Raw genomic sequence first — 21,504 nt, forward strand, 5'->3', positions numbered from 1 at the left:
GATATCAGAAGTTGGTGTATGTCAGCATTGAATGGGTTAGTGTAAAACGAATCGGAATGTGTGACTATCTGACAAGTTGAAAACCGTTATTAAATGGGATTTGACGTCCAGAGATCTCCTGGATTTGCCATATGAATGCCTTTCTTGAAATGTACCTTAATTCTCTTAATTCCAAATTTGAAACAATCTCTGTCTGTGCCATAAATTTTCCTAGAAACGTATACTCAGTAAAACCCTAAAATGCGAATAAAATATTTTATAGACTGAATTGCCAGCTTTCCTTTAATCTGGTATGTTTTAAGTAATTGCAAGAAAATCTCCAAGAAGTTCTATATATACCAGAACTGTTCATTAATTTGACAAGAGGGCACATGCCCAAAGCATGGGGAAAAAGCATTTTGCGTTTCATATTCTGGTCCTTTTATGTGTATTCAAAAGCGTGAAAAAATGGTTTTTAATAATGAATTGCGTGTGCAGAATATTTTCAGAAATACGTGTGAATGATTTGCCAGTTTTACAAGATCTGGGCTAAATACAGTACAAGAATTGTTTCGGGCAGTCAGGCTCAATGTCTGTCTTCATACAGATGGCTTGCACCGCACGCACTCACGGATTCAGTGTTGTTGGTAGTTTTAGAATAATCATGTTTTGTGTGTTCTTGCGTCGTATGTGTTCATTCACAGTATGGTGCTTGTGTACGTCCGATTGGAGTTGTAGGAGAGATACATTTGTTGTTGAGGTCCCCGACATTTGTCTAAGTCGCTGTGGGTAGTCATCAGCTTGATTGCCAAGCTGATAAACACAAGCAAATATCACAAAGATGTTTTCCTCATCTTAGATAATGCGTCAAAGTTTGCTTACCCGCTATTTGCACAACCGTCGTTAAAAGGCATTTTTAGAATATGGTTAATATGTTTACAGTACGGAACAAAAGCAAAACGTTGAATATGTGATTTAGTGAGTAGGGTAATATTTAAAGTCACATCGGCAGTATTTCAGCCATATCGTGACTAGTGTATGTGTTTGTGAGTATGAGAGTGTCTGTGTGTGTGTGTGTGTGTGTGTGTGTGTGTGTGTGTGTGTGTGTGTGTGTGTGTGTGTGTGTGTGTGAGAGAGAGAGAGCGTGTGTGTGAGCGTGTGTGTAATTGTTGAGTATCATAAACAACATCAATATTAGTAATTGTGTATGTCGTTTATCTCGTAAAGGATAATCATAATTTATATACAGAATGGATCAACAGTGCAATCTTTAAGAAAAAAACGTGTTTCTAATAGTGTAAAATATACACGTAATTATACCGTGTGAAATATCATCAAATATTTCCTAATGCTGAAATGTACAGATAGATATCATCTGGAGATTTATCTTTACATACATCTTTATATATGTACAGATAAAATACACAAGAAAACAATCGCGAATGTCACACAGCAAATTACATGCAATAACTTCTACAAATAAAAAACATCTAAACAAACCAAAGTTTTGTGTATCACCATTCTAGTCGTCAAATATCTCCCTGACCCTGATTCTAAATTCAGAATGCTATTATTGAACACATTAAAGTGAACGGTTTGTGCCTCAATAAGTTTATCTCTTTTTAAATATGTTGACTGAAATCTAGTAACACCTGACTGAGGATGGTTCCAAATGAACGTCCACAATATCAAAGATGCATCACCGCCGTCTGTAAATGGTCAAGTTTGGACCAGAATTCCGGAGACTGAAACAATTGAAAGATTTTTCATAAAACACTGAGCTTAACCACCCAATCCATTTCAGTCGACTCATGAGACAAGTTATTTTTAATGAGAGCTACTTTTGATCTCGCACGTGCACTGGCAAATGTTTGTGCTTAAGTATACAAAATTTAGAACACAAGCACAGTGATCCGTCAGACAACCAATTACACTCAGAACCCCAGAGGTATATACAGAGACGGGACAATCGAATTGTTTGATAACATATTGACATGTTTTCTATACCAAAATATACAATGCGATTGCAAACACCTGGTGTCTTTTCTCTGTCTATTTTAATTTACCTAAAAGTAGCATGTGATATAATGTGTCCGGAAAACTAACGTACAACTAGGCTATTACGTAACTTGTACATCACATGACACTACTGAGTATGTACATGTTCATGTGTCTCAAATATCTCATCGCAACGTAAGATATGACTTGTTGTAGATATTAATGCTAAGTAACAGCAGTATATACAAGAAAAAAATGATCTTACTCAAATACATGTTTCAGATCTACAAGCGTGCAGTCGATTAAACATTTTGTATTGGCGCACAACATAAACGGGCCAGGGAAAAACAAGAGGTGAGCACACGACAAAAATGCACATACTTGGTTTTAAGAAATATCTTCACATTTAACCTAACTTATATATAATAGTGAATTCTATCAGACCCTGTCCAAATGAATAGATTCGATGATGATGATGATGATGATGATGATGATGATGATGATGATGATTAGGAACTAACCGTTTTTACGTTTTGAGTGTACAATACCATAATCCGTTTAGAATTCGTTTTTGTCATTAGTACACGAAACTCTTGATAAAACGAGATCCGTCTTTTTCTTCAGGGCAATCAACCCTTTACATAACGACATCGTCTTTGTCATTAATATAATCGAACCCTTGGTAAACCGAGGTAGTCTTTGCCATCAGTACATTCAGCCATTGAGATTGTCCTTGATATTAATACATTTAATCATTAACAGTACGAGATCGTCTAGGTCATTAATCGAATCACCACTTTACCTAACGAGGTCGTCTTTGCCATTAATACAATCAACACTGGATATTACGAGACCGTCTTTGTGATTAGTACAAACAACCCTTTACATAATGCGATCGTCTTCGTCATTGGTACAATCAGCCCTTGGTATTACAAGATCGGATTTGTCATTAGTACAAACAACCCTTTACACACGAGATCGTCCTTGTCAATAGTACAGTCATCCCTTGAGATTGCGAGATCGTCTTTGTCATTTGTACAGTCAACCCTTTACATAACGCGATCGTCTTTTTGATTGTTAGAATCAGTCCTTGGTATCAAAGTGAGTGAGTGAGTATGGTTTTATGCCGCTTGTAGCAATATTCCAGCAATATCACGGCGGGGGACACCAGAAATGGTACATTGTATCCATGTCGTGAATCGAATCCGACTTCCGAACACATTAACCACTAGGCTACCCGACCGCCCACCTTGATATTAAAAGATTGGATTTGTCACTAGTACAATCAACCCATAATAATACGAGGTCGTCTTTGTCATAACAACATTCAACATTTTACATAACGATATCGTCTTTGTCATTAAAACAACCAACCCTGGATTATACGATATCGTCTTTGTCATTAAAACGTTCAACCGTTGATAATACTTGGTCGTCTTTGTCATTGGTACAACCAAGACTGGTTTGCTAAATGAAATATTAGCATTCACATATGAATGTATTCATGTGTTCAGCATTCATGTGAAATCGCATTACAATAAATTGATACTCTGAACTTGGTCTAGTGTTATTTGCAAATGGTGTTTTGTCGGACATCATTGGAGAGAAACATCTCCCACAAACGTTTAAGTGTCACGTTTAAATCATCCTGTGCCTGGATTAGTCAGTTTAATATCCAACCGACCATTTCATAAAATGTGAAAAATAATTTCTGATCACACCCCCGTGTCATCTACATGCAATAATTGTGTAAATGCGTAAGTGATACTTTTAACTATAATCCTTTAATTGGGGACGAGACACAAAATACACATCTATAATCATCAACTTGTTCCAACCAAAACCTGTTATGTGCACATTCATAAAGAACTAAATACCCAGCGTTCAAAATTGTATACAATCTCGTAATTAAGGGCAGCGCAGATAGTAACCACATTGTTAGAATTACCATAAGTACATGTGTACTTATATAAAATGTATATACAGTCAACGTAACATACTTTGACAAATGAAAAATAATTTATGTCATACAATGTATATGTACATGTATACTTCTCACATGATACTGCTGTGTAAATCTTTTGAATTTAACTAAACAATTTCAGTGTTAGTGCATTGGGGCACAAATGGGTTTTTTTCACCCGCAAATGTTACAAAGAGTATTATTGCATTGTTGAATTAGATTTCCAACATGTACATTATGATGAAATTGTATCTACTTTATCGATGTACACTGAGTGAAATACAGACTAGTATTATGTATTTGAAGACGTCAGATGATCAAGTATTATAAGACAGATTAGGTAAAAATAATTAAATTGAACATTAATATCTAGAACCTATTTTTATGCCTGCACTATTATGTCCTTCCCGCTATATAACATATTCCTTAAATAATTAATAACGTCACATTTGACGTTTGGATCGCCTAGCTAAATCTTTCATTGAGAATCATCTATCAATGTTCTGTTTAAGGGGACTGTTAAGCGTTGCATATGCAGTAACTATATTTGACAATTCAAAGATATTATTTTATACGTCATACTTTGAATGCCAAGTTAGTTAGACCCCTACTGCATTTTTGTCAACGTTTAACAATCCCATTTGTAATCTACTGGTGCTATGTTTCATGGAGGAGCTTACGGTAGCTTCTTCAATTATATGATGTCCTGATAAGTTAATACGTGTTACACACCAATGCTAGATACATCAAATTATTCAAAAGTAAGGTTCAACGTTAAATATAAACCAAAATAATTTAAAGAAAATTTGAAACAACTCAGGTAGAATGTTATCCTAATGTTCAACATCGTCAATACTGCACGGTCGTGTATATCTGTTACAGTTAACGTGTAAAATGTGATTCACTTAGGCAATTTTTAGGCCTAAATATTTCTACTATTTTACAAATGATGAAAACTCTGTCCATGTATTTACCAGATCTACTCAATATCAGTAGGGAGTTCAAGAATGTTTAAAAATATGCTTGAATATACGTTGACTTTCGCTTTCTTTTAATCCTATCATATTCAGTGTTAGCGAAATTCAACATCTAAATGTTTGGAATTCGTCATCATAATAAAATAAATGGACACTGAATGACTGAAATATTTAGGCAGTTTTTGAATTGCTTCAGTGAAAATTTCAGTCATTGTACACATTGACTGTAACAAATGTAAAAAGTTCTTCTATGATAAGGGACGTTGTGTACTCAATTTTTACGATGAATGCTTGAATGAATGACATTAAATAGCTTATCAATTTCAGAAGTAACATTTGTAAATCAACGTTATATCACACATGTCAAATTGACCAATCGGTATGCTACATACTACAAGTATTTACAGGATGATTTATTTAAAACGAAAACATGAGGAATACAACTGACGTTGAGGCCAGTGTTAACATGAGGAAAACCCAGAAAAGAAGGTTGTCCACCGCATCCCCCACCTCTATCCATGTTATATCCTGGAGTGGATCATACTTGTTAAAATCAAATTCAGTCTCATCATACAACACAGAGAACTCGTGTCCAATTGTTCCTTCTTTGTCCGTCTTGGGATCCATGAGAGACATATTTTCCGGATATATTTTCGAATCTGAATCCGAGTGTCGTCGTTTCGCATCGCCGTTTTCGTAGCGACGTAGTGTGGAGCTTTGCTGTTTGTCGGTCTCGACCTGTTTTCGCTTCTCTACCCTCAGTTCTCTGAGTCGACAACACAGGAGACAGTTGACCCATTTTGGTATTGGTCGATCTGGCTTCTGGTGGATCATATTCATAACAACGCCCGAGGATAAGACGGACATAGTGCTAAGGGACAGCAGGACAGTCAGGTAGACGGCTGAAATTGAATAAGCATGTAACATGTAATTGAATAAGCATTTAACATGTAATTGAATATACACGTAATATATAATTGGATAAGCATGTAAGATCTAAGTGATTAAGCATGTAACATGTAATTGAATAAAAATGTAATATGCAAGTAGATAAGCATGTAACACGTAATTGAACAAGCATGTAACATATAATTGGATAAGCATGTAACATGCAATTGGATAAGCATGTAACATGTAATTGGATAAGCATGTAACATGTAATTGGATAAGCATGTAACTCGTAATTGAACAAGCATGTAACATGTAAGTGGATAAGCATGTAACATGTAATTGAATAAGCATGTAACATGCAAGTGGATAAGCATGTAACACGTAATTGAATAAGCATGTAACATGTAATTGGATAAGCATGTAACATGTAACTGGATAAGCATGTAACATGTAATTAGATAAGCATGTAACATGTAACTGGATAAGCATGTAACATGTAACTGGATAAGCATGTAACGTGTAATTGTATAAGAACGAAATGGATATGCACGTAACGCTGAGTGAGGTATATTTACACTGACTTTTTGGTTCATCAGCTAAAAAAGTTATTTTCCCCTGGTTGAACCTTGTTGCTAAGATAAGGACGCTGTTGATAAGGAGGTAAATGGAACTGTTTATGTGTCTGCGCGAAACAAGAGTAGACATATGTGTTGTCTTGAATATTCCAGTTGATTTAGATAGTATATCTATGATTTATAGTGTATGTGAGTGAGTGACTTGGGGTTTTCGCCGCTTTTAGTAATATTTCGTCAATATCACGGCGGGGCAGCACATGTTTACTTTTTTCGAGAACACCTGGTGTCATCACCGATTTTCAGTGAACCATCAATATAGATGTATTTTCCCCACTGTTTTGCCTTTTTTGACCAATTTGTGTCAGATAATCGAGATTGGTTTACCTCCGCCGCTGATGTTTCAAGTTCACATATAATACCCATGTGGGGAATCGAACCCGGGCCGTCGGCGTGACGAGCTAACGCTTAATCCACATTGCTACCCACCGCCCAATGATCTCAAGGTGTACATGTAGGTAGAGATTGTTATTCCCTAATTGTATAATTATTCCTTATTTTGCTAAATATAATTTTATATTAAGTGCCGTCAGTTGTCTTTATGCGTGTCTGTCTTCAAGTCTCATTGTTTGTTCTATTATGGTCATGATTAATGTGCATTTCAAGGTCATACACACTGTTTGATTACTGTTACGGCTCGTATCTATCTTTTGGAGATATAATATGTACATTTGCCTCGAAATTGGGTAGGTATCATATATTGTGTAGAGAGCCGAAGTCAAACTATTCACATGGAAATAAAGACTGGTTGCATTCACCTTTCCTGCAATTTTGAATGTTTAGTTTTATTGCACATGCTAATTAACGCATGTAGCATTTCAAGAGAATGGAATCTTCCTTTTCCCACAGTGTGAGTGAGTGAGTTGGGTTTAAAGCCGCTTTTAACAGTATTCCAGTTATATCGCGGCGTGTCAGCTTAATGTGGGAAGAAAGCCCGAAATGATGCAGGTCTCAGACGTTTACCTCTTCGGTGAAACGAGCACGGGTATGGTGCTGACAAACCTAGAAACATAATCGGGGCGAACCGGGATTCGAACCCACCCACAGTGTGCTATCACGAAGGCTAGTTATCGCTGATTTTCAGTGATCCATTTATATGATGTCCATTCATATCTTGCATTTTACGTCTAATTGAACTGTTTCGGCAGATAATTGATGCTGATCATTCCCTGATGTTGGCGTTGTACATTCACATGTTGGCACGAAATAACGGCTGTAAGTTTCATGAAACGAAGAGGCGATTTTAAATTTTGTTTCAAACTTTTGTTCAATGATCCAATGACGTGTAGGAATTGAAACTGTCTGATCGAGTTGCGCTAAACATACGGCACTTCGTTTAAGTTGTGTTCACGTTTGTTTGACACTTTTGAAATGGTCAGGGCAGTAGGGTAGCCCAGTGGTTGCACTGTTCGCTTGTCAAAAGAAGGCCTTGTTCGAATCCCGGAATGGGTAGAATATTTGAAGCACATTTCTGATGTCACCCACAGTGATATTGTTGTAACATTGCGTAAAGCGGCGTAAAATACAACTCACTCGTTTGCTATTAAAGGGTCAGCATCTTGAGGCGAAATACAAAAGTATGGACGTGAGAAGCGACAGTAAAATGCAAGGCACAGTTCCCTTTGCTGAATGATTTGAAATGTTTGAAATATGCCGTAATGTAACAATCTAGCCTTAAACCCTACACATACAACAGCTATGTAGGGTTTAGGAACCTGCGATACATGAAAGGCACATTCACATTTTTGAAAAACAATTTTATAGTCACTAACGTAACTGTTTCTCTACTTCAATATTATGACAATGGTCCAAGACGCCGCACTTCGCTTTGCAGAGTTGCGTCCCTTAATCACACCAGGATACCTTGATCTATTTACGTGCAGACTATGATCCTTGGTTTATGAGAATCATACCCGTGATGGAGTGTTTTACCAAAGTGGAAAACGCCCAAGACCAGCATCACTTCGAGTTTTCCACCCAAATCCAGGTCACGCCACTATATAGAATGACACTGTTGGTTAGACCGAACTACATCGCGTGTCTACTCGTCTACATCTACGGCCGTATCGATACTTCCCGATTATGATGCTTCATCTCTCAGCACACGCTCCTATTTGTTTCTTGATAATCATTAAGAACTTGCCTCACTTCGGGTTTCAGCTCACATTAAGCTGACAGGCCGTAAAATAATTGAACTACGTAAAACCGAAACCACTCAGTTCAGTAACAAGCACCGGGATATATATATTGAACTGATGAAAACACCCTTGAACGTGAATAGAAATCTCGGTTCCCCACCAAAGCCAGCTTTATATAGATTTATTTTGCTACAGTTTCCTCTTACGTTGTGTTATGATATCATGCGTACTTCAAAGAAGTAAACTGTTATTGGCGTATATATATTACACTATGTCAACGCTTGAAAATAATGTTCTTTTCTGTATACCCAGTATGTATATGCTTAAAAACTTCATAAAAGCGTGAACAAATCTCCCACAAAGACCACGTCTCATATTATTCCATTTTATGATCGCTTCAATGCTGATATCATTTGCATGGTTGCAAATATCCGGGAGCAATGGTGCAAAATCATATTAGATCTCTTTTCGACACACATTGATAACTACTACCATACGACTTGTATACTGAACAAAATTGGGGATCATGAATATTTTGGGGGAGATTTTTTGTACATTTTTGTAGACTGAACACATACTTTCATGAAAACTATTCCCCAAAATGTTATGTTCATGATCCCTTTTCTTCAGTATATGACTATATTACGATGCGGACATGTTTGTCTGTACTCAGAACGGAAGGTTATACCATGACTTTAATTTTGCTTCCAATAATACTTCATTATAATACAATTTCATATTGTCACCTGGGATATTAAAAGCGACGTGTCATCGATTGTTTTTCGTCTACAGGAACTATCAGACCCAAAGTCTTAATGATTCTCTCTGGTTACTGTTATGAAATCATCTTTCTATGAACCGTGTAATAAGCCGGGATGTTTCCGTCAACACCTGGGCCCACTTGCACAAAGCGATCTTAGCGCTAAGATGATCGTAACTCCCATACTTTAACATAGGCTTACAATAGTTGTAGCGCTAAGATCGCTTTGTGCAAGTGGGCCCAGGTGTCATCACTGACTTTCAATGATCCATTGATATAATTTTCACGGCTACTTCGCCTTTTACGCATAATGGAATCTTGTAGTTAATCGAGACTGGTTGTTCTCTGGCGTTGACGTTTTATGTTATACTGTATATCAACCGTATTAGTTCGTTGCCCTTTCGCTCTCATGGTAATGCATGTCGTTATGTAGTCAACCGCTTTTTAAAACTCTTCCCTTTATAATGGCATTACCGTTCAATTTGCATTTGTGTCGTACTTTGATAAGATGAGAGTACGGTTGTCGCAAATGAAATACCAATAATGGCACAGTAACGTCATCGGGGCGTGAAAACATCGCGCCACATCCGCGTCACAGTCGCGTCGCGGTCGCCTCAGTGATCATAAAAGAAATGAACATTCACAACACTTTTCTCACTGACTCCGTTTTCGTCAAGAGAGACACTGTAGTCGAATGAGCGTATATCCGTATACCTACCAAGTATGGAGATACTCTCTGAAGTTTTCGGCATAACTTCACTGATTATACTAAGGTACACTGTGAAGGAGAGCAGCACCGTGACAGCCAGCGCCATCTTCTCACCGGAACTAGCCGGAAGTAGAAACACAAGCACGTTAAGAAGGGAGAGCATCACTACCGGTACAATAGTATTGAGCACGTAAAAAGTCCTTTTTCTTTGAAGGTGTATCCTGAACGTTACTCCAGTGTGTTTCGTTCCGGGTCTGTAAGTCGAAGGGTAAAAATAAGACTCCGCTTCTGTTGATGTAATGTCCCATTCACCGTTGGGGATGCACGCGTCTAAACTTACTTCCCCTGTCCCAGGAAACACCTCTAATGTCCTGTTTGTGTGCATCCAGGTCAGGAACTTAATCTCACACAACTGATAGTCAAAGGGGTACTTTCCAATATTAACCTCACATATAGTCTTAGCCACAAATCCTGGTTCCCAGAATATTTTCCCATCGTAATCGATGCTCACTAACATTGCTGAATTGCCAAGTTCAGCAAAATTTTGTGCTCTGAAAGTATAAAAGGAACTGGAATTAATGATTGTTCAAATGTACATCACTCCTTTTTATACAAATAAGATAAATATGAATTCTCACCCGTGAAGATCCGAGTTAGAATAGATCTTCAGCAACCTATGAAAGGCGGTTATGCCTGTCGTAAGAGGCAACTAGCAGAGTTTGGTGGTCAGGCTCGCTGACTTGGTTGATGCATGTCGCCGTATCCAAACTGCGTGGGTCGATGCTTATGATGTCAATCACTGGATTGTCTGGTCCAGTCTCAATTATTTAAAGGCCGTCGTTATGTAGCTGGAATACTGCTGAGTGCGGCGTTAAACCAAACCAAATAAACATAAATTTGAATTATAAGTATTAAAATGTCCTCCTCTTTTTCACCAATAAATCCTGGTTACATGCATAAAATATACCAAACTATAATATCTTACGTGTTTTCTATAAGTAAATCTGGGAGCCAAATCTTTTTCTGGGACACTGAGATATCCTCCACTCCTCCGTAATCGCTTTTGTTCCACTTGAGGAATTCGTCTTCCCATTGCTGTAAAATTCAGACATATTATATAAAATCTACAACTGAGGCAACTGTCATCTTAACGTGCCCCTGAAGCCACGGAACCTGATACAGGTTTATCATCAGTTCGTTATTAAGGTGCCGCCAGCTTGGTGTGCTCGTTGTTCCATAACCAAAAGTAAAATCTCTGTAGCAATAACAACATGGAACTGCTTCTTTAAGTGGCATTTAGAAGTTGGTGTGATGAAGTAAAACAAGTTCTATGGATGAACAACTTCTTTATTACAATTAGTGCGACGTTTCGGTGTAGATCCTAACACAATTTACTGTATAAACATTGATGTTAATAAGTATATATACCTATGTAGTTTAGCACTATACATCACTTGCTTGATAAAGGTGTTAGGATCTACACCGAAAGGTTGCACTAATTATAATAAAGAAGTTGTTCATCCATAGAACTTGTCTTACTTCAACATGGAACTGGCCTTGATATTCATCTACAGTACGGCATGTAAGGTATTGACCACGTTCCGGTGTTCCATGAATTTCAACAGGAAGACAATGACTTTGTAAATGTCAGCTCATCTCGCAACTACCTTGATAAGTTAATATAAATTCGCCTAATCACGAGAAAAAGTGAAAAAAAAAATTAAAATGGTAAAACAAATCGATGTAACAATATCAAGAACCAAATAGGAAAATTCGTGTCGAGTTTCCTGTGTGAGCAGAATGACCTCGAGGATATTATTAAAAACTGATGTTAATATGCAAAATAAATGAATTATTAGACATAGAAATGAGAGATATTATGCTTTACTGGCACTTTTAGATTATATGATATATCAACATTCAACACACACGGTATTGCATACAACAATAACTTTGACATTTGAAAAACACGACTTTTATCAACAATTAACGTGTAAAAGCATGTCCTTACATCTTCATCATGTTCATCTAATAAAACAGGTTTTGTCGCTGAATGAAACCAATAGTACCATTCATCAAAAGTGCATTTACCACTTGTTCTGTTTTATTGAGTATTAATGTCATTAACTGCAATACCACGGTATCAAATTTCTGTTAAATTACACTCTGTTTGCTTTTCCTTAGCAAATTGACATTTGAAGTGTCAGCACATTTCAGGAAATAAAATCTGGTCGGATTCACGTGACTTACTGAAGTTAATTTATATACCCCGGGGGTTCACGTAAGGAAACAGCTGACGATACTTTCACTAGGATTACTCATCGGGGATCCTTTCAGGGCATCCAATTCCTTTGATATCTCACACATATCACCATGTTTATAGTATCCATGTATAGTCAAAAACAAAAGTAACTTAACTTTTTGAGAAAGAACATAATTCAAAATGTCCCTGGTGTACTTTAAAGATCCAAAATGTACTGCTTTAATTTAATAGGCGTTCTTTTCTATTTAGTTCTATTATATCTATTTAACTAACTTTAAAGAAATTTGATATTTCAGTATTGTAGTACCGGGTTTAGACAGTGGTAGTGCATCCCATGTTACAGCTGGAAATTTCAATTCTGGTTTCGTGATTTCGGATTAGACCCGTCAAGATCCCGGGTAGAATAGGTCTTCAGCAACCCATGCTTGCCGTCAAAGGCGACTATGCTTGTCGTAAGAGGCGACTAACGGGATCGGGTGGTCAGGCTCGCTGACCTGGTTGATGCATGTCGTCGTATCCCAATTGCGTGATGTCAATCCCTGGATTGTCTGGTACAGACTCGATTATTTACAATCCACCGTCATAAAGCTGGAATATTGCTGAGTGCGGCGTCAAACAACAAACAAATAAAAACATTCCGTACCAAGTCTTTTGGCACCCCGACTGAGAGTATGTTGCTCGTCTAAGCAGTCACCAGATTTCGGATTATGTGGAAATTTAAGGAGAACCAGCGATTTTCAGTGATCAATCCATATTCTTTTCTTTACGGTTATGCGTTTTCCGCTCTGTGGAGTCTCTTTCTAAAAATTCGAGACTGCTGTTTCTCTGGCATTGAAGTTTTCAATTATCGTACATTGTCGTACATTATCGTACCTGCTACTCGTTCCAACATGTGTGTTGGATTAGGTTTATCATAATTCTACTATGCTGAAAAGGTGATTGATTGATTGAGAGAGTGAGTTGGATTTAACGCCACGGTTACCACATTGGTCAGGCCAATGAGGACGTGTATGGTGCTGACAAGCCTCGAAGGAAAATCTTGGGCGAACTGGGATTCCAATCATAGGTATCAGACGTGTATTTAGAAAAATGTCCCCCCCAAAACGTACTCTATCCCTCTCCTTATAACCACAAGCAACTGCGCCCATGGGACTGCTCTGTTCAAAGGGCAGATAATGAACCACATGAGTACCTCGTTGATTGACCCCAACTGTCACCACCAGTAGGAACTCTTCTGGCTCATTTATTTTGAAAACCCTGGCGTATAACATGAATAGGACATTGAAAACTGCATAGGCGAACTTTGGTGTTACTGAGGAAATATTTAGCTATGTTGCAGTTATACGAGGATTGACATGTACACCTTTTAGATATTCAATATTGTATGGTTAGGCTACAGCAACTGACATGTCCTGATAGATGAATTTCAAGGACGGTATATTTTCGCAAGAGCGATTCTGAGTACAAGTTGTTTACCATAGTGGTAGCTAAAATGCCTTCGTTCCAGTATCGGCCACCTTGATAGGAAAATATTCATACTATATTTAAGTTTCCTTCTGTTTTGGTCATGTTTATTTCCTGCTGCCACCGATTGAATGTTGATAAAACCTTTTCCATGTTCATAAGAAACCTCTGTTAAAAGCATAGTCCACAGTGCGATTCCGATCGTATTATTACCATCATAATGTATCACACATCAAAAGCGAAGATATATGTATACCAAACTGCATATACAATTTCAAACTGGGCATACAATCCGACAATTCTGTTGAGTATTTCAACCGTGAGGGCATAAACCTGAGAAACTAGTTCATATATGAGGTGGTCGGTCATACTCACTATATTCAACCACCCGCTTGTTGTTAACACTTGGTTTTTCATATCCTGAAATGGAAATATATGGAAATAATATTTAAACACGAAAACTGAAAGTGATAATTGACGGACAATTAGACTTAACAATTAGAGGTGAGGTGGGATGAAATAGGGTTTAACATCGCGTCAAACAGTATTGCATATATGTAGCGACGTGCATGCACGTATATCTGTGTGTGTGGCTGCTTATACTAGTCCAGACCAATGCTGATTTTATAGTGCTAGCCCACTGAGATATGATGCCGCAGCTTTAACATGATCAAGTATAGTATAGTGACTCCGAGCCGACCATTCCTTGATTAACCCCTTAATGCCGAAGCGCCAGGCAGGGTAATAACAAGTATCATCTCTTAACGTCTTTTGGTATGACGCGCACGGTGATCGAACCCCGCAACCTGTATAATTTGAAACAGTAACAAAATTATAGGTCCCTCAAGTTTACCGAAAGTAAATCCATAAAATAGGAGCCATTGGTATATTAATCCATGTGATTACGCTTATGGTAATCAATTATATCATCGTAGTGGCAAGAGTGAGTGAGTGAGTATGGTTTTACGCCGATTGTAGCAATATTCCAGCAATATCACGGCGGGAATATCAGAAATGGGCTTCACACATTGTACCCATGTCGGGTATCGAACTCGGGTCTAAGACGTGACGATCGAACGCTTAAACCACTTGGTTACCCGACCTCCCCTCGTAGTAGCATGCAAAAGCCACTATTGGTACGTACATATTTTCATGTGTAACTCCATTAGTAATACTTAATAGCTTTTCTCCCACTGTAATGCAAACAATGCCATATGTCCCTTAAGCCAGATATACTTACCAAATCGTGTATCATGAGAAGGAACAGTGACAGGTTGACGCTAACACTGTGTGACTGATTATACACAGGAGGGATAACTCTATTGTATTTATGGAAGATAGTTCTGTGGAGTCTGGCAACGTCGTCAACGGAGGCTGTGATCACTGAAAAAAGGTATACATTGTTTGAAAATCGAAAACTTAAGGCACCAACTCTACACAGTTCTATACAAAATGTTTTTTTATAGTAGCTCCAACAACTCACAAATAGTTCATGATGATGTGTTTTCCTGACACGTTTTTTTACCATATCTTCATTCTGAAAATTAAACAAATGAAATCACGTTACAATGTACACATATGATACCAGATTGCCACCCTCGTGCTGCAATGGAAAAAAAACATCATTGTACAGATTTGATAAATAACACAAACAAACATAAATGTTATGTCAAATTTTTAAATAGCTTCACATTATAAACGAAATAGAAGGTGTTTGAAACATTGTGTAATATTGAAGAACAATTTGCAACAATATTGGTACGAGGATTCTATATGTTTCACAAATGAAGTAAGATTGATGTGATAAATTTGAAATTTAGGAAATGCCAAAGATTTTTATCTTCATTGCTAATATTAAATGTGAACGTTCTTAAAACCAAGAAACACGAAACCAAGCCACTCCTTACTGCTCTTCCCTTTATCGTGTTTTCAAGTATTGCAATTTCTGTTAACATGTCGAGGTATCAACCAAGCTTTTTGAAATAAAACAAGTAAGACATGTCTCCTTTTATCACCAACACGGGTATATACTTGCAATATGTAATCTAAGTAAACATCCTTGAGATAGTAGGTCTTTTTAGAGTATTCACAGCAAAGTAAGGAGCGCCATAGGTCTTAATGTAGATTCACGAAAGAAACATGATTATACGCATACGTGTTTCTTTTATTAACGTCATTTTTAATTGTTGTACTATTTCAATACTACGCATGGACTGATATATCTATTTCTACATTAACATTGTTTTTCACTCTACCATGCTTGTATGACTTTGGCAGCTCTACTGATAATAGAATGCTTTTTCTTCATATTGTAAAAAACTGTAAAGCAAAGGTCAAAGACAGAACATGAAATGGGATAGTGCTAAATGATAACTCCAAGTCACTTGATAACCTGAAAGCAACAATCTTTAATAAAAAGGGGAAAAACGATCTGCTTACAGCGATGGTTTTGTATCTACAAAGCCTGGTATTTCAAAATCCACTAATGTGAAGGCTTTGACTAGGGGATCAATGCCTAGCTTAAAGGTTTAAAGAAACGTAAAGCAGAGTCAAGGGATAGAGTAGTTATGAGGAAAACATTCATGCATAAACATGCTTGTATGTTGGATATTGCAGTAGATGTATGATTTATATAAAGTCATAATTTGAAACATTTATGTTATGATTGCTGGGATCAGTATTGCGCTGAATTCAATAAACTGTGTTCCAAGCTGCGTTTTACTTTGTGGTGTCATTTTTCTCTAAAACACCGTTAACGCGAATCATAATGATTCCTATGCTTGGCTCGACTATCCCATGATAGTTGCCTTTCTAACAGCAATAATTACAACATAACGAGTATTTTATGCCATAATCTTTCATATCCACTGATTGGGGACTTGCTTTCAATCGAAATGGCGAAAAAAGGGAATCGCAGTCTTTTCAAATTTTCTTCTACCGGCTAAGGAAACAATTGACAAAAAAATCAATCTAAGGGTAATAACGTAACTGGGAAAGGAAATAACTAGCTTCCAATCAATTTTCCTACAGCTAATGTCTTCTCAATTTGCTTCAAGGTTAGTAAGGAGCCATCGTTTATTATGACTACTTATTTTCGCGCACATGTGCTGAAAGATTACATGGGTTTATGCGTTTTGCCGTGTAAAAGATAGAAATGTAAATCAAAATTCTGGAATATTTGTAGGTTTTATTAACCTTCTATTTGGCGTTCTGGTTGCGACAATCAGCGTGTTAGTCAGGGTAACAACTCTCACTTCATCTGTCTTCAGTTAGTTGATTGGAGGGGAAAAAGTAAGTCACATGGCTTGTCAGTTGCTGAATGTGTTGGTGACTATGTTTCCTATGATGAATATTGATTTTATCAACTGACTTTTGATTACTTGCAGGCTTAAATAGATTTGCGATTTTCAATAGAATCGGTAATGTTAACTAAGTTTTCTTAATAAACAAATCACATTTGCAATCAACGGAGAAGTCATACTTTGGCGATAATATTCACGAATTAGCTGTATTAGTTTCAATAAATAAAAAATAGCAAAATAATGAATGTCATGTCAATGCAGTGAATTTTGCACTATGTATGACGAACTATCCAATTTGAACGCGCAATGATCTAGCTATCGAAGACATACAATAATTGTTGAATGATACGTTAATATTTACGTAAATTATTTTCACCGATATACTGGAAAGCTCTCAATGCATTGATAGAATGTATGCTGTTCTTGATGTTTGGTGTACGTTCGTTGTCAATGTGTACTGCATGCACATTAATGAAATGTATTATCACCAATATACTGGAAATGCAATGACAGATTGTATGTTGTTATTGATAGTTGGTGTATCAAGTTTCCTTATCGATGTGTATTGTATGTACATTAATGTATGCAAAGTTCATGCAAGAAAGGAAGACATAGATCACGCAACTGAAATACTGTGAATGTTATTCACAAAGAAAACCTTCTCAAGTGGCACTATGTCTGCTATACGAGTATGCGTATAGCAAATGTAGGTCACTATGCTGCGGAGGTTATTGGACAAAGGGTAATCTGGTTAGTAGTGTGCAGCGACAATTTGTTACTTACATGACCCAGAACACCACAAATCTGAAATCAAGAAATGTCATGTTCGCTTTTAATCGTTAATAAAGTTAGTACCATCTATTGTCCCTACTTGTGGCATTGTCACCTTCGGGCGTTCAATGTATAAGGTATCTTTTGAGGTTGAAATTGAGCGGCATTTTATACACGGCTTGGGTGTGGCTTTGTGTAAGAAATAGTGAGTGAACTATTACATCGTGTCGGCAATATTGCAGCCAAATTGACAGTTTACTCAGTTAATTGTTTGTTATTCGAGATTATTTTAATTAGGATGTTCCATCGTGTGCGAAAGGGAATATTCTTGCGTCATATTTAGGTCACATGATACTTTAGGCCTTCCAGCCGTCAAATATTACTCGATGACTATCTTTAAGTAGAGTGTGGAGGTAATATAGGTAGGTGGTTCACCAAAATAAAACTTGTTCAATAATTGTTAACATGTTGGTTTGTTTGAGGTTTGTATGCGATAGGTTTCCCATCAAGATGTAGTGGTATATTAGTCTTGAATTTCAGTTTTATACCATACACACGAAGAAGGAAATTGTTTACAATGGCCGAAATACTGGTATATAACTATATCGCACTCGTCTATAACTTTATCAACAGTAAACATTAATCTTATATTGAGATACAAGAATAACCTTTCTGCGACTTTCAAGAATCGTGATATGTAATGTTCAGAGGTTGCAGAGTAAATACTCAAATTGCGATCGGGCAAATACGATTCGTTGCTTTCATTAACGACATACACAAAAGACATTTGATACTAGAAAGTATGGATGTTTTGATGTTTTTGTTGATCAAACAATGTGATTCAGGTATCTTATACATGAACATGATATACATGTATGCTCATAAAAAAGTCTGAATAATGAAAGATATATTTTTACTGATGTGTAAGTGTAAGGCTGAGGTAATAATCAAAGTGACGGCGCCTGTATGTAATTGAGTCTAGGCCAGACAAGCAATGCAAGTGATTGATATCATGAACAACGACCCACCTACGGTGGTACCCAATCAATCAAGTAACCGAGCCTTACCACCCGATCTCTGAAGTCGCCTCATACGACCAGTATTGGTTGTTTGGGGTCTATTAGAACCCGGACTCCCTATAAGGGATTAAATGACACGAACGGGATTAATTTGATGTGACATGATGATACAAGTGTACAGTTGAAGTGTAAGATTTTGAATACACATTTCCATGTGGTAGCCCTTAATTGCCAACCAACAGATCAACAACACTGACCCTACTGAAACGTTTTAAGAAATCCCGTAATATTATAACTAATCTTTAAAAGCAGCAATGTCAACACCTAGGGATGTCAGTACCATAATAACAATGAGGTGAATTAATGATAGAACTGAAAGAAGTTCCCCGGAACCAGACAATCAGACAGACAACCGAGAATTGGACAGAGTAAAACACCAAGGTGTTTACCTGTAACCTTTCAGAAGCACATGTTTCATCCAAATTTATGCCCTAGGATTAAATACGGATATATGCAAATAAAACTCCATTTAATTGAATCTATTGAAAGCTAAAATTGACAAAAAATACTTCTTTACCAAATCACAATAATAAAAGTGACAAAACCCTTTCCATATGTATAAGAAATGTTTACAAAAAGCGGAGTCGATTTTATGAGCATGTGTTTATGAATTACTATGGCCAGGTGCTCGCGAAAAGGTGAGCGTATCCTATTCACCGGTGGCACCTGTCACAAACACATGCAAAGGCAAGTCAAAAGATCGCCTGAACAGGCATGGCAACATATTGTGCGAGTTAAACATCATTTGTGTCACTGGTGTGCACATTTGGGAATATGCTCCACATGTCTCCCACAAAACCTTTTTTCAAAACCTTTAAGTTGTGAGGGCCTTGAATGTTGAAAACCCTGATGAAACACCTTTCGAGCAAAAGTCGTATGCACGACGCTCTTGGATGAAGAAGAGCATGCTCGACTGTACCTCAAAAGCTGCTAGAATATTGCTCGACATAGAGAGAAATTTGAAGTCATCAGAAACATTCAGGAAAGAACACACAGTGTTTGGATAGATTATTGTCATTCTAAATCGTTATGCATACATCTAAATGAGGCGGTTTCACTGGGATCTTTTATTTCTAGTTTTGATGGGTAAATCAGTGAAGGGAATTGGCTATTTGTCCGTTGAATGAGCTCTTATTGAATCAACACATTTTTTTTCAAATTCAACCACTTTAGCACCAAACATCCTGAATTACAATACTTTATTGAGGACTAATGTGTGCTATAAATATGAAAGCCCAGTGCAAACAGTCTGAAATAGTAACACTTTCACGTAATGAGTCACATCATTGACATTAAGGCATAAGTAATATGCTAGACGTCCAATAGCTAAATACTGTAAATCTTGAAATTAATGCGAAAATGCGAACATATTGTATTCTTCTTGTTCTATTCAAACTTTCGACCGTTAAATGGAATGGCAATTAGAATGGATGATTCCAAGTTGTTGTTTGTTTGTTTGTTGATTAACGCTGAACTCTGCAATATTCCAGCTATATAACGGCGGTCTGTAAATAATCGAGTCTGGACCAGACAGTCCAGTGATTGACATCATGAGCATCAATCCACGCAATCTTACGACAAGCATTGTCGCCTTTACGGCAAGCATGGGTTGCTGAAGACCTATTCTACCCTAGATTTTCACGGGTCTTCATCCTCCATGATGAATACGGAAGTTACCAACCTGATACATAGTTTCGGGCATTCTTGTCCTTCCGCCAATTGCCAAAGGAAAAGCGCCATTTCTTAACTAAATTGGGGTGCCTTAAATATGCTCGGGATGCTTTGTCTCTCTTAAATGTATTTTTAGGGATGCCACGAAAGCTTGTGCTGTTAAACTGTATCTATGATGTAAACTACAATGAAGATCAAAATGCACTTTACACATGTATGATGCGACAGCCTGAAGGCAGATTCATGTCTAGTTGGGATGGCCTTTCTGATATTTACGCCTCTGCGAGTACTTCTCTACAGACAGATATATTGGGTTTCAGTATTTAAGCCACATATTTGTACTGCTTGAAGAAATTACAATGATCTTTTCATCTCGAATATTGAAACCTAGTTTGTCAGACTAGATATCAATAATCGGAACACTGACGCAGAAGTTTATATTGGATATTTTACCAAGCCTGCATTGAAGAAATACATGTAACGTTTATCTGGGAATAGGGTATTTTGCAAAACGATCTAGTTTCCATTTGAATTAGTCCGATATTTTCATTTATATTTCTCCTTATGCTTGTTCATGCGAAAGAAGATCTATGTTGCTATTATCCTCTTCTGCGATAGGACTTAATAAAACATATGTATTTAGTGGTGACATTAAACACACATTTATCATCAGGAGGATGGCTGTATACATGGCTATTTTGATATGATACATGCTTGATAGTAGTGAACAGAACAAACCTGTCTATTAACTCGAAATGGAATCCAATAAAAGTGAATAAGAAACATGTCTTTAAGGACAAATGTGATGTGGCACTCATCTGTGATGTTTTGTTAAAAATGCAATGTAATCACGATTGCACTCTCACAAATATAATGACGTATATGTCCGTGGCTTGGGAAAGTTGTC

At 37.1% G+C, this 21,504-nt stretch overlaps 1 protein-coding gene across 4 annotated transcripts in view; it reads right to left on the reverse strand.

Annotated features, from left to right (window-relative positions):
• Positions 1–4,902: 4,902 nt before the first annotated feature.
• Positions 4,903–21,504, reverse strand: part of LOC139450162 (neuronal acetylcholine receptor subunit beta-4-like) — a 45,537-nt gene continuing 28,935 nt past the window's right edge. Inside the window, exons 2-7 of one of the 4 annotated variants that reach the window (XM_071231848.1) lie at positions 17,860–17,880; positions 15,015–15,157; positions 14,150–14,194; positions 11,033–11,142; positions 10,057–10,598; positions 4,903–5,819 (exon numbers count right to left, since the gene is read on the reverse strand). In XM_071231848.1, coding sequence (XP_071087949.1) covers positions 5,335–5,819; positions 10,057–10,598; positions 11,033–11,142; positions 14,150–14,194; positions 15,015–15,157; positions 17,860–17,880 — 1,346 coding nt within the window. In that variant the 3' untranslated portion in view covers positions 4,903–5,334. Of the gene's footprint in view, positions 5,820–10,056; positions 10,599–11,032; positions 11,143–14,149; positions 14,195–15,014; positions 15,312–17,859; positions 17,881–21,504 lie in introns of those variants that run through there. The other 3 variants (XM_071231840.1, XM_071231857.1, XM_071231853.1) reach the window with 3 other exon arrangements.

Source organism: Haliotis cracherodii, unplaced genomic scaffold (genome assembly GCF_022045235.1).
Source record: "Haliotis cracherodii isolate W230 unplaced genomic scaffold, xgHalCrac1.p SCAF_10, whole genome shotgun sequence".
NCBI classification, from domain to species: domain Eukaryota; kingdom Metazoa; phylum Mollusca; class Gastropoda; order Lepetellida; family Haliotidae; genus Haliotis; species Haliotis cracherodii.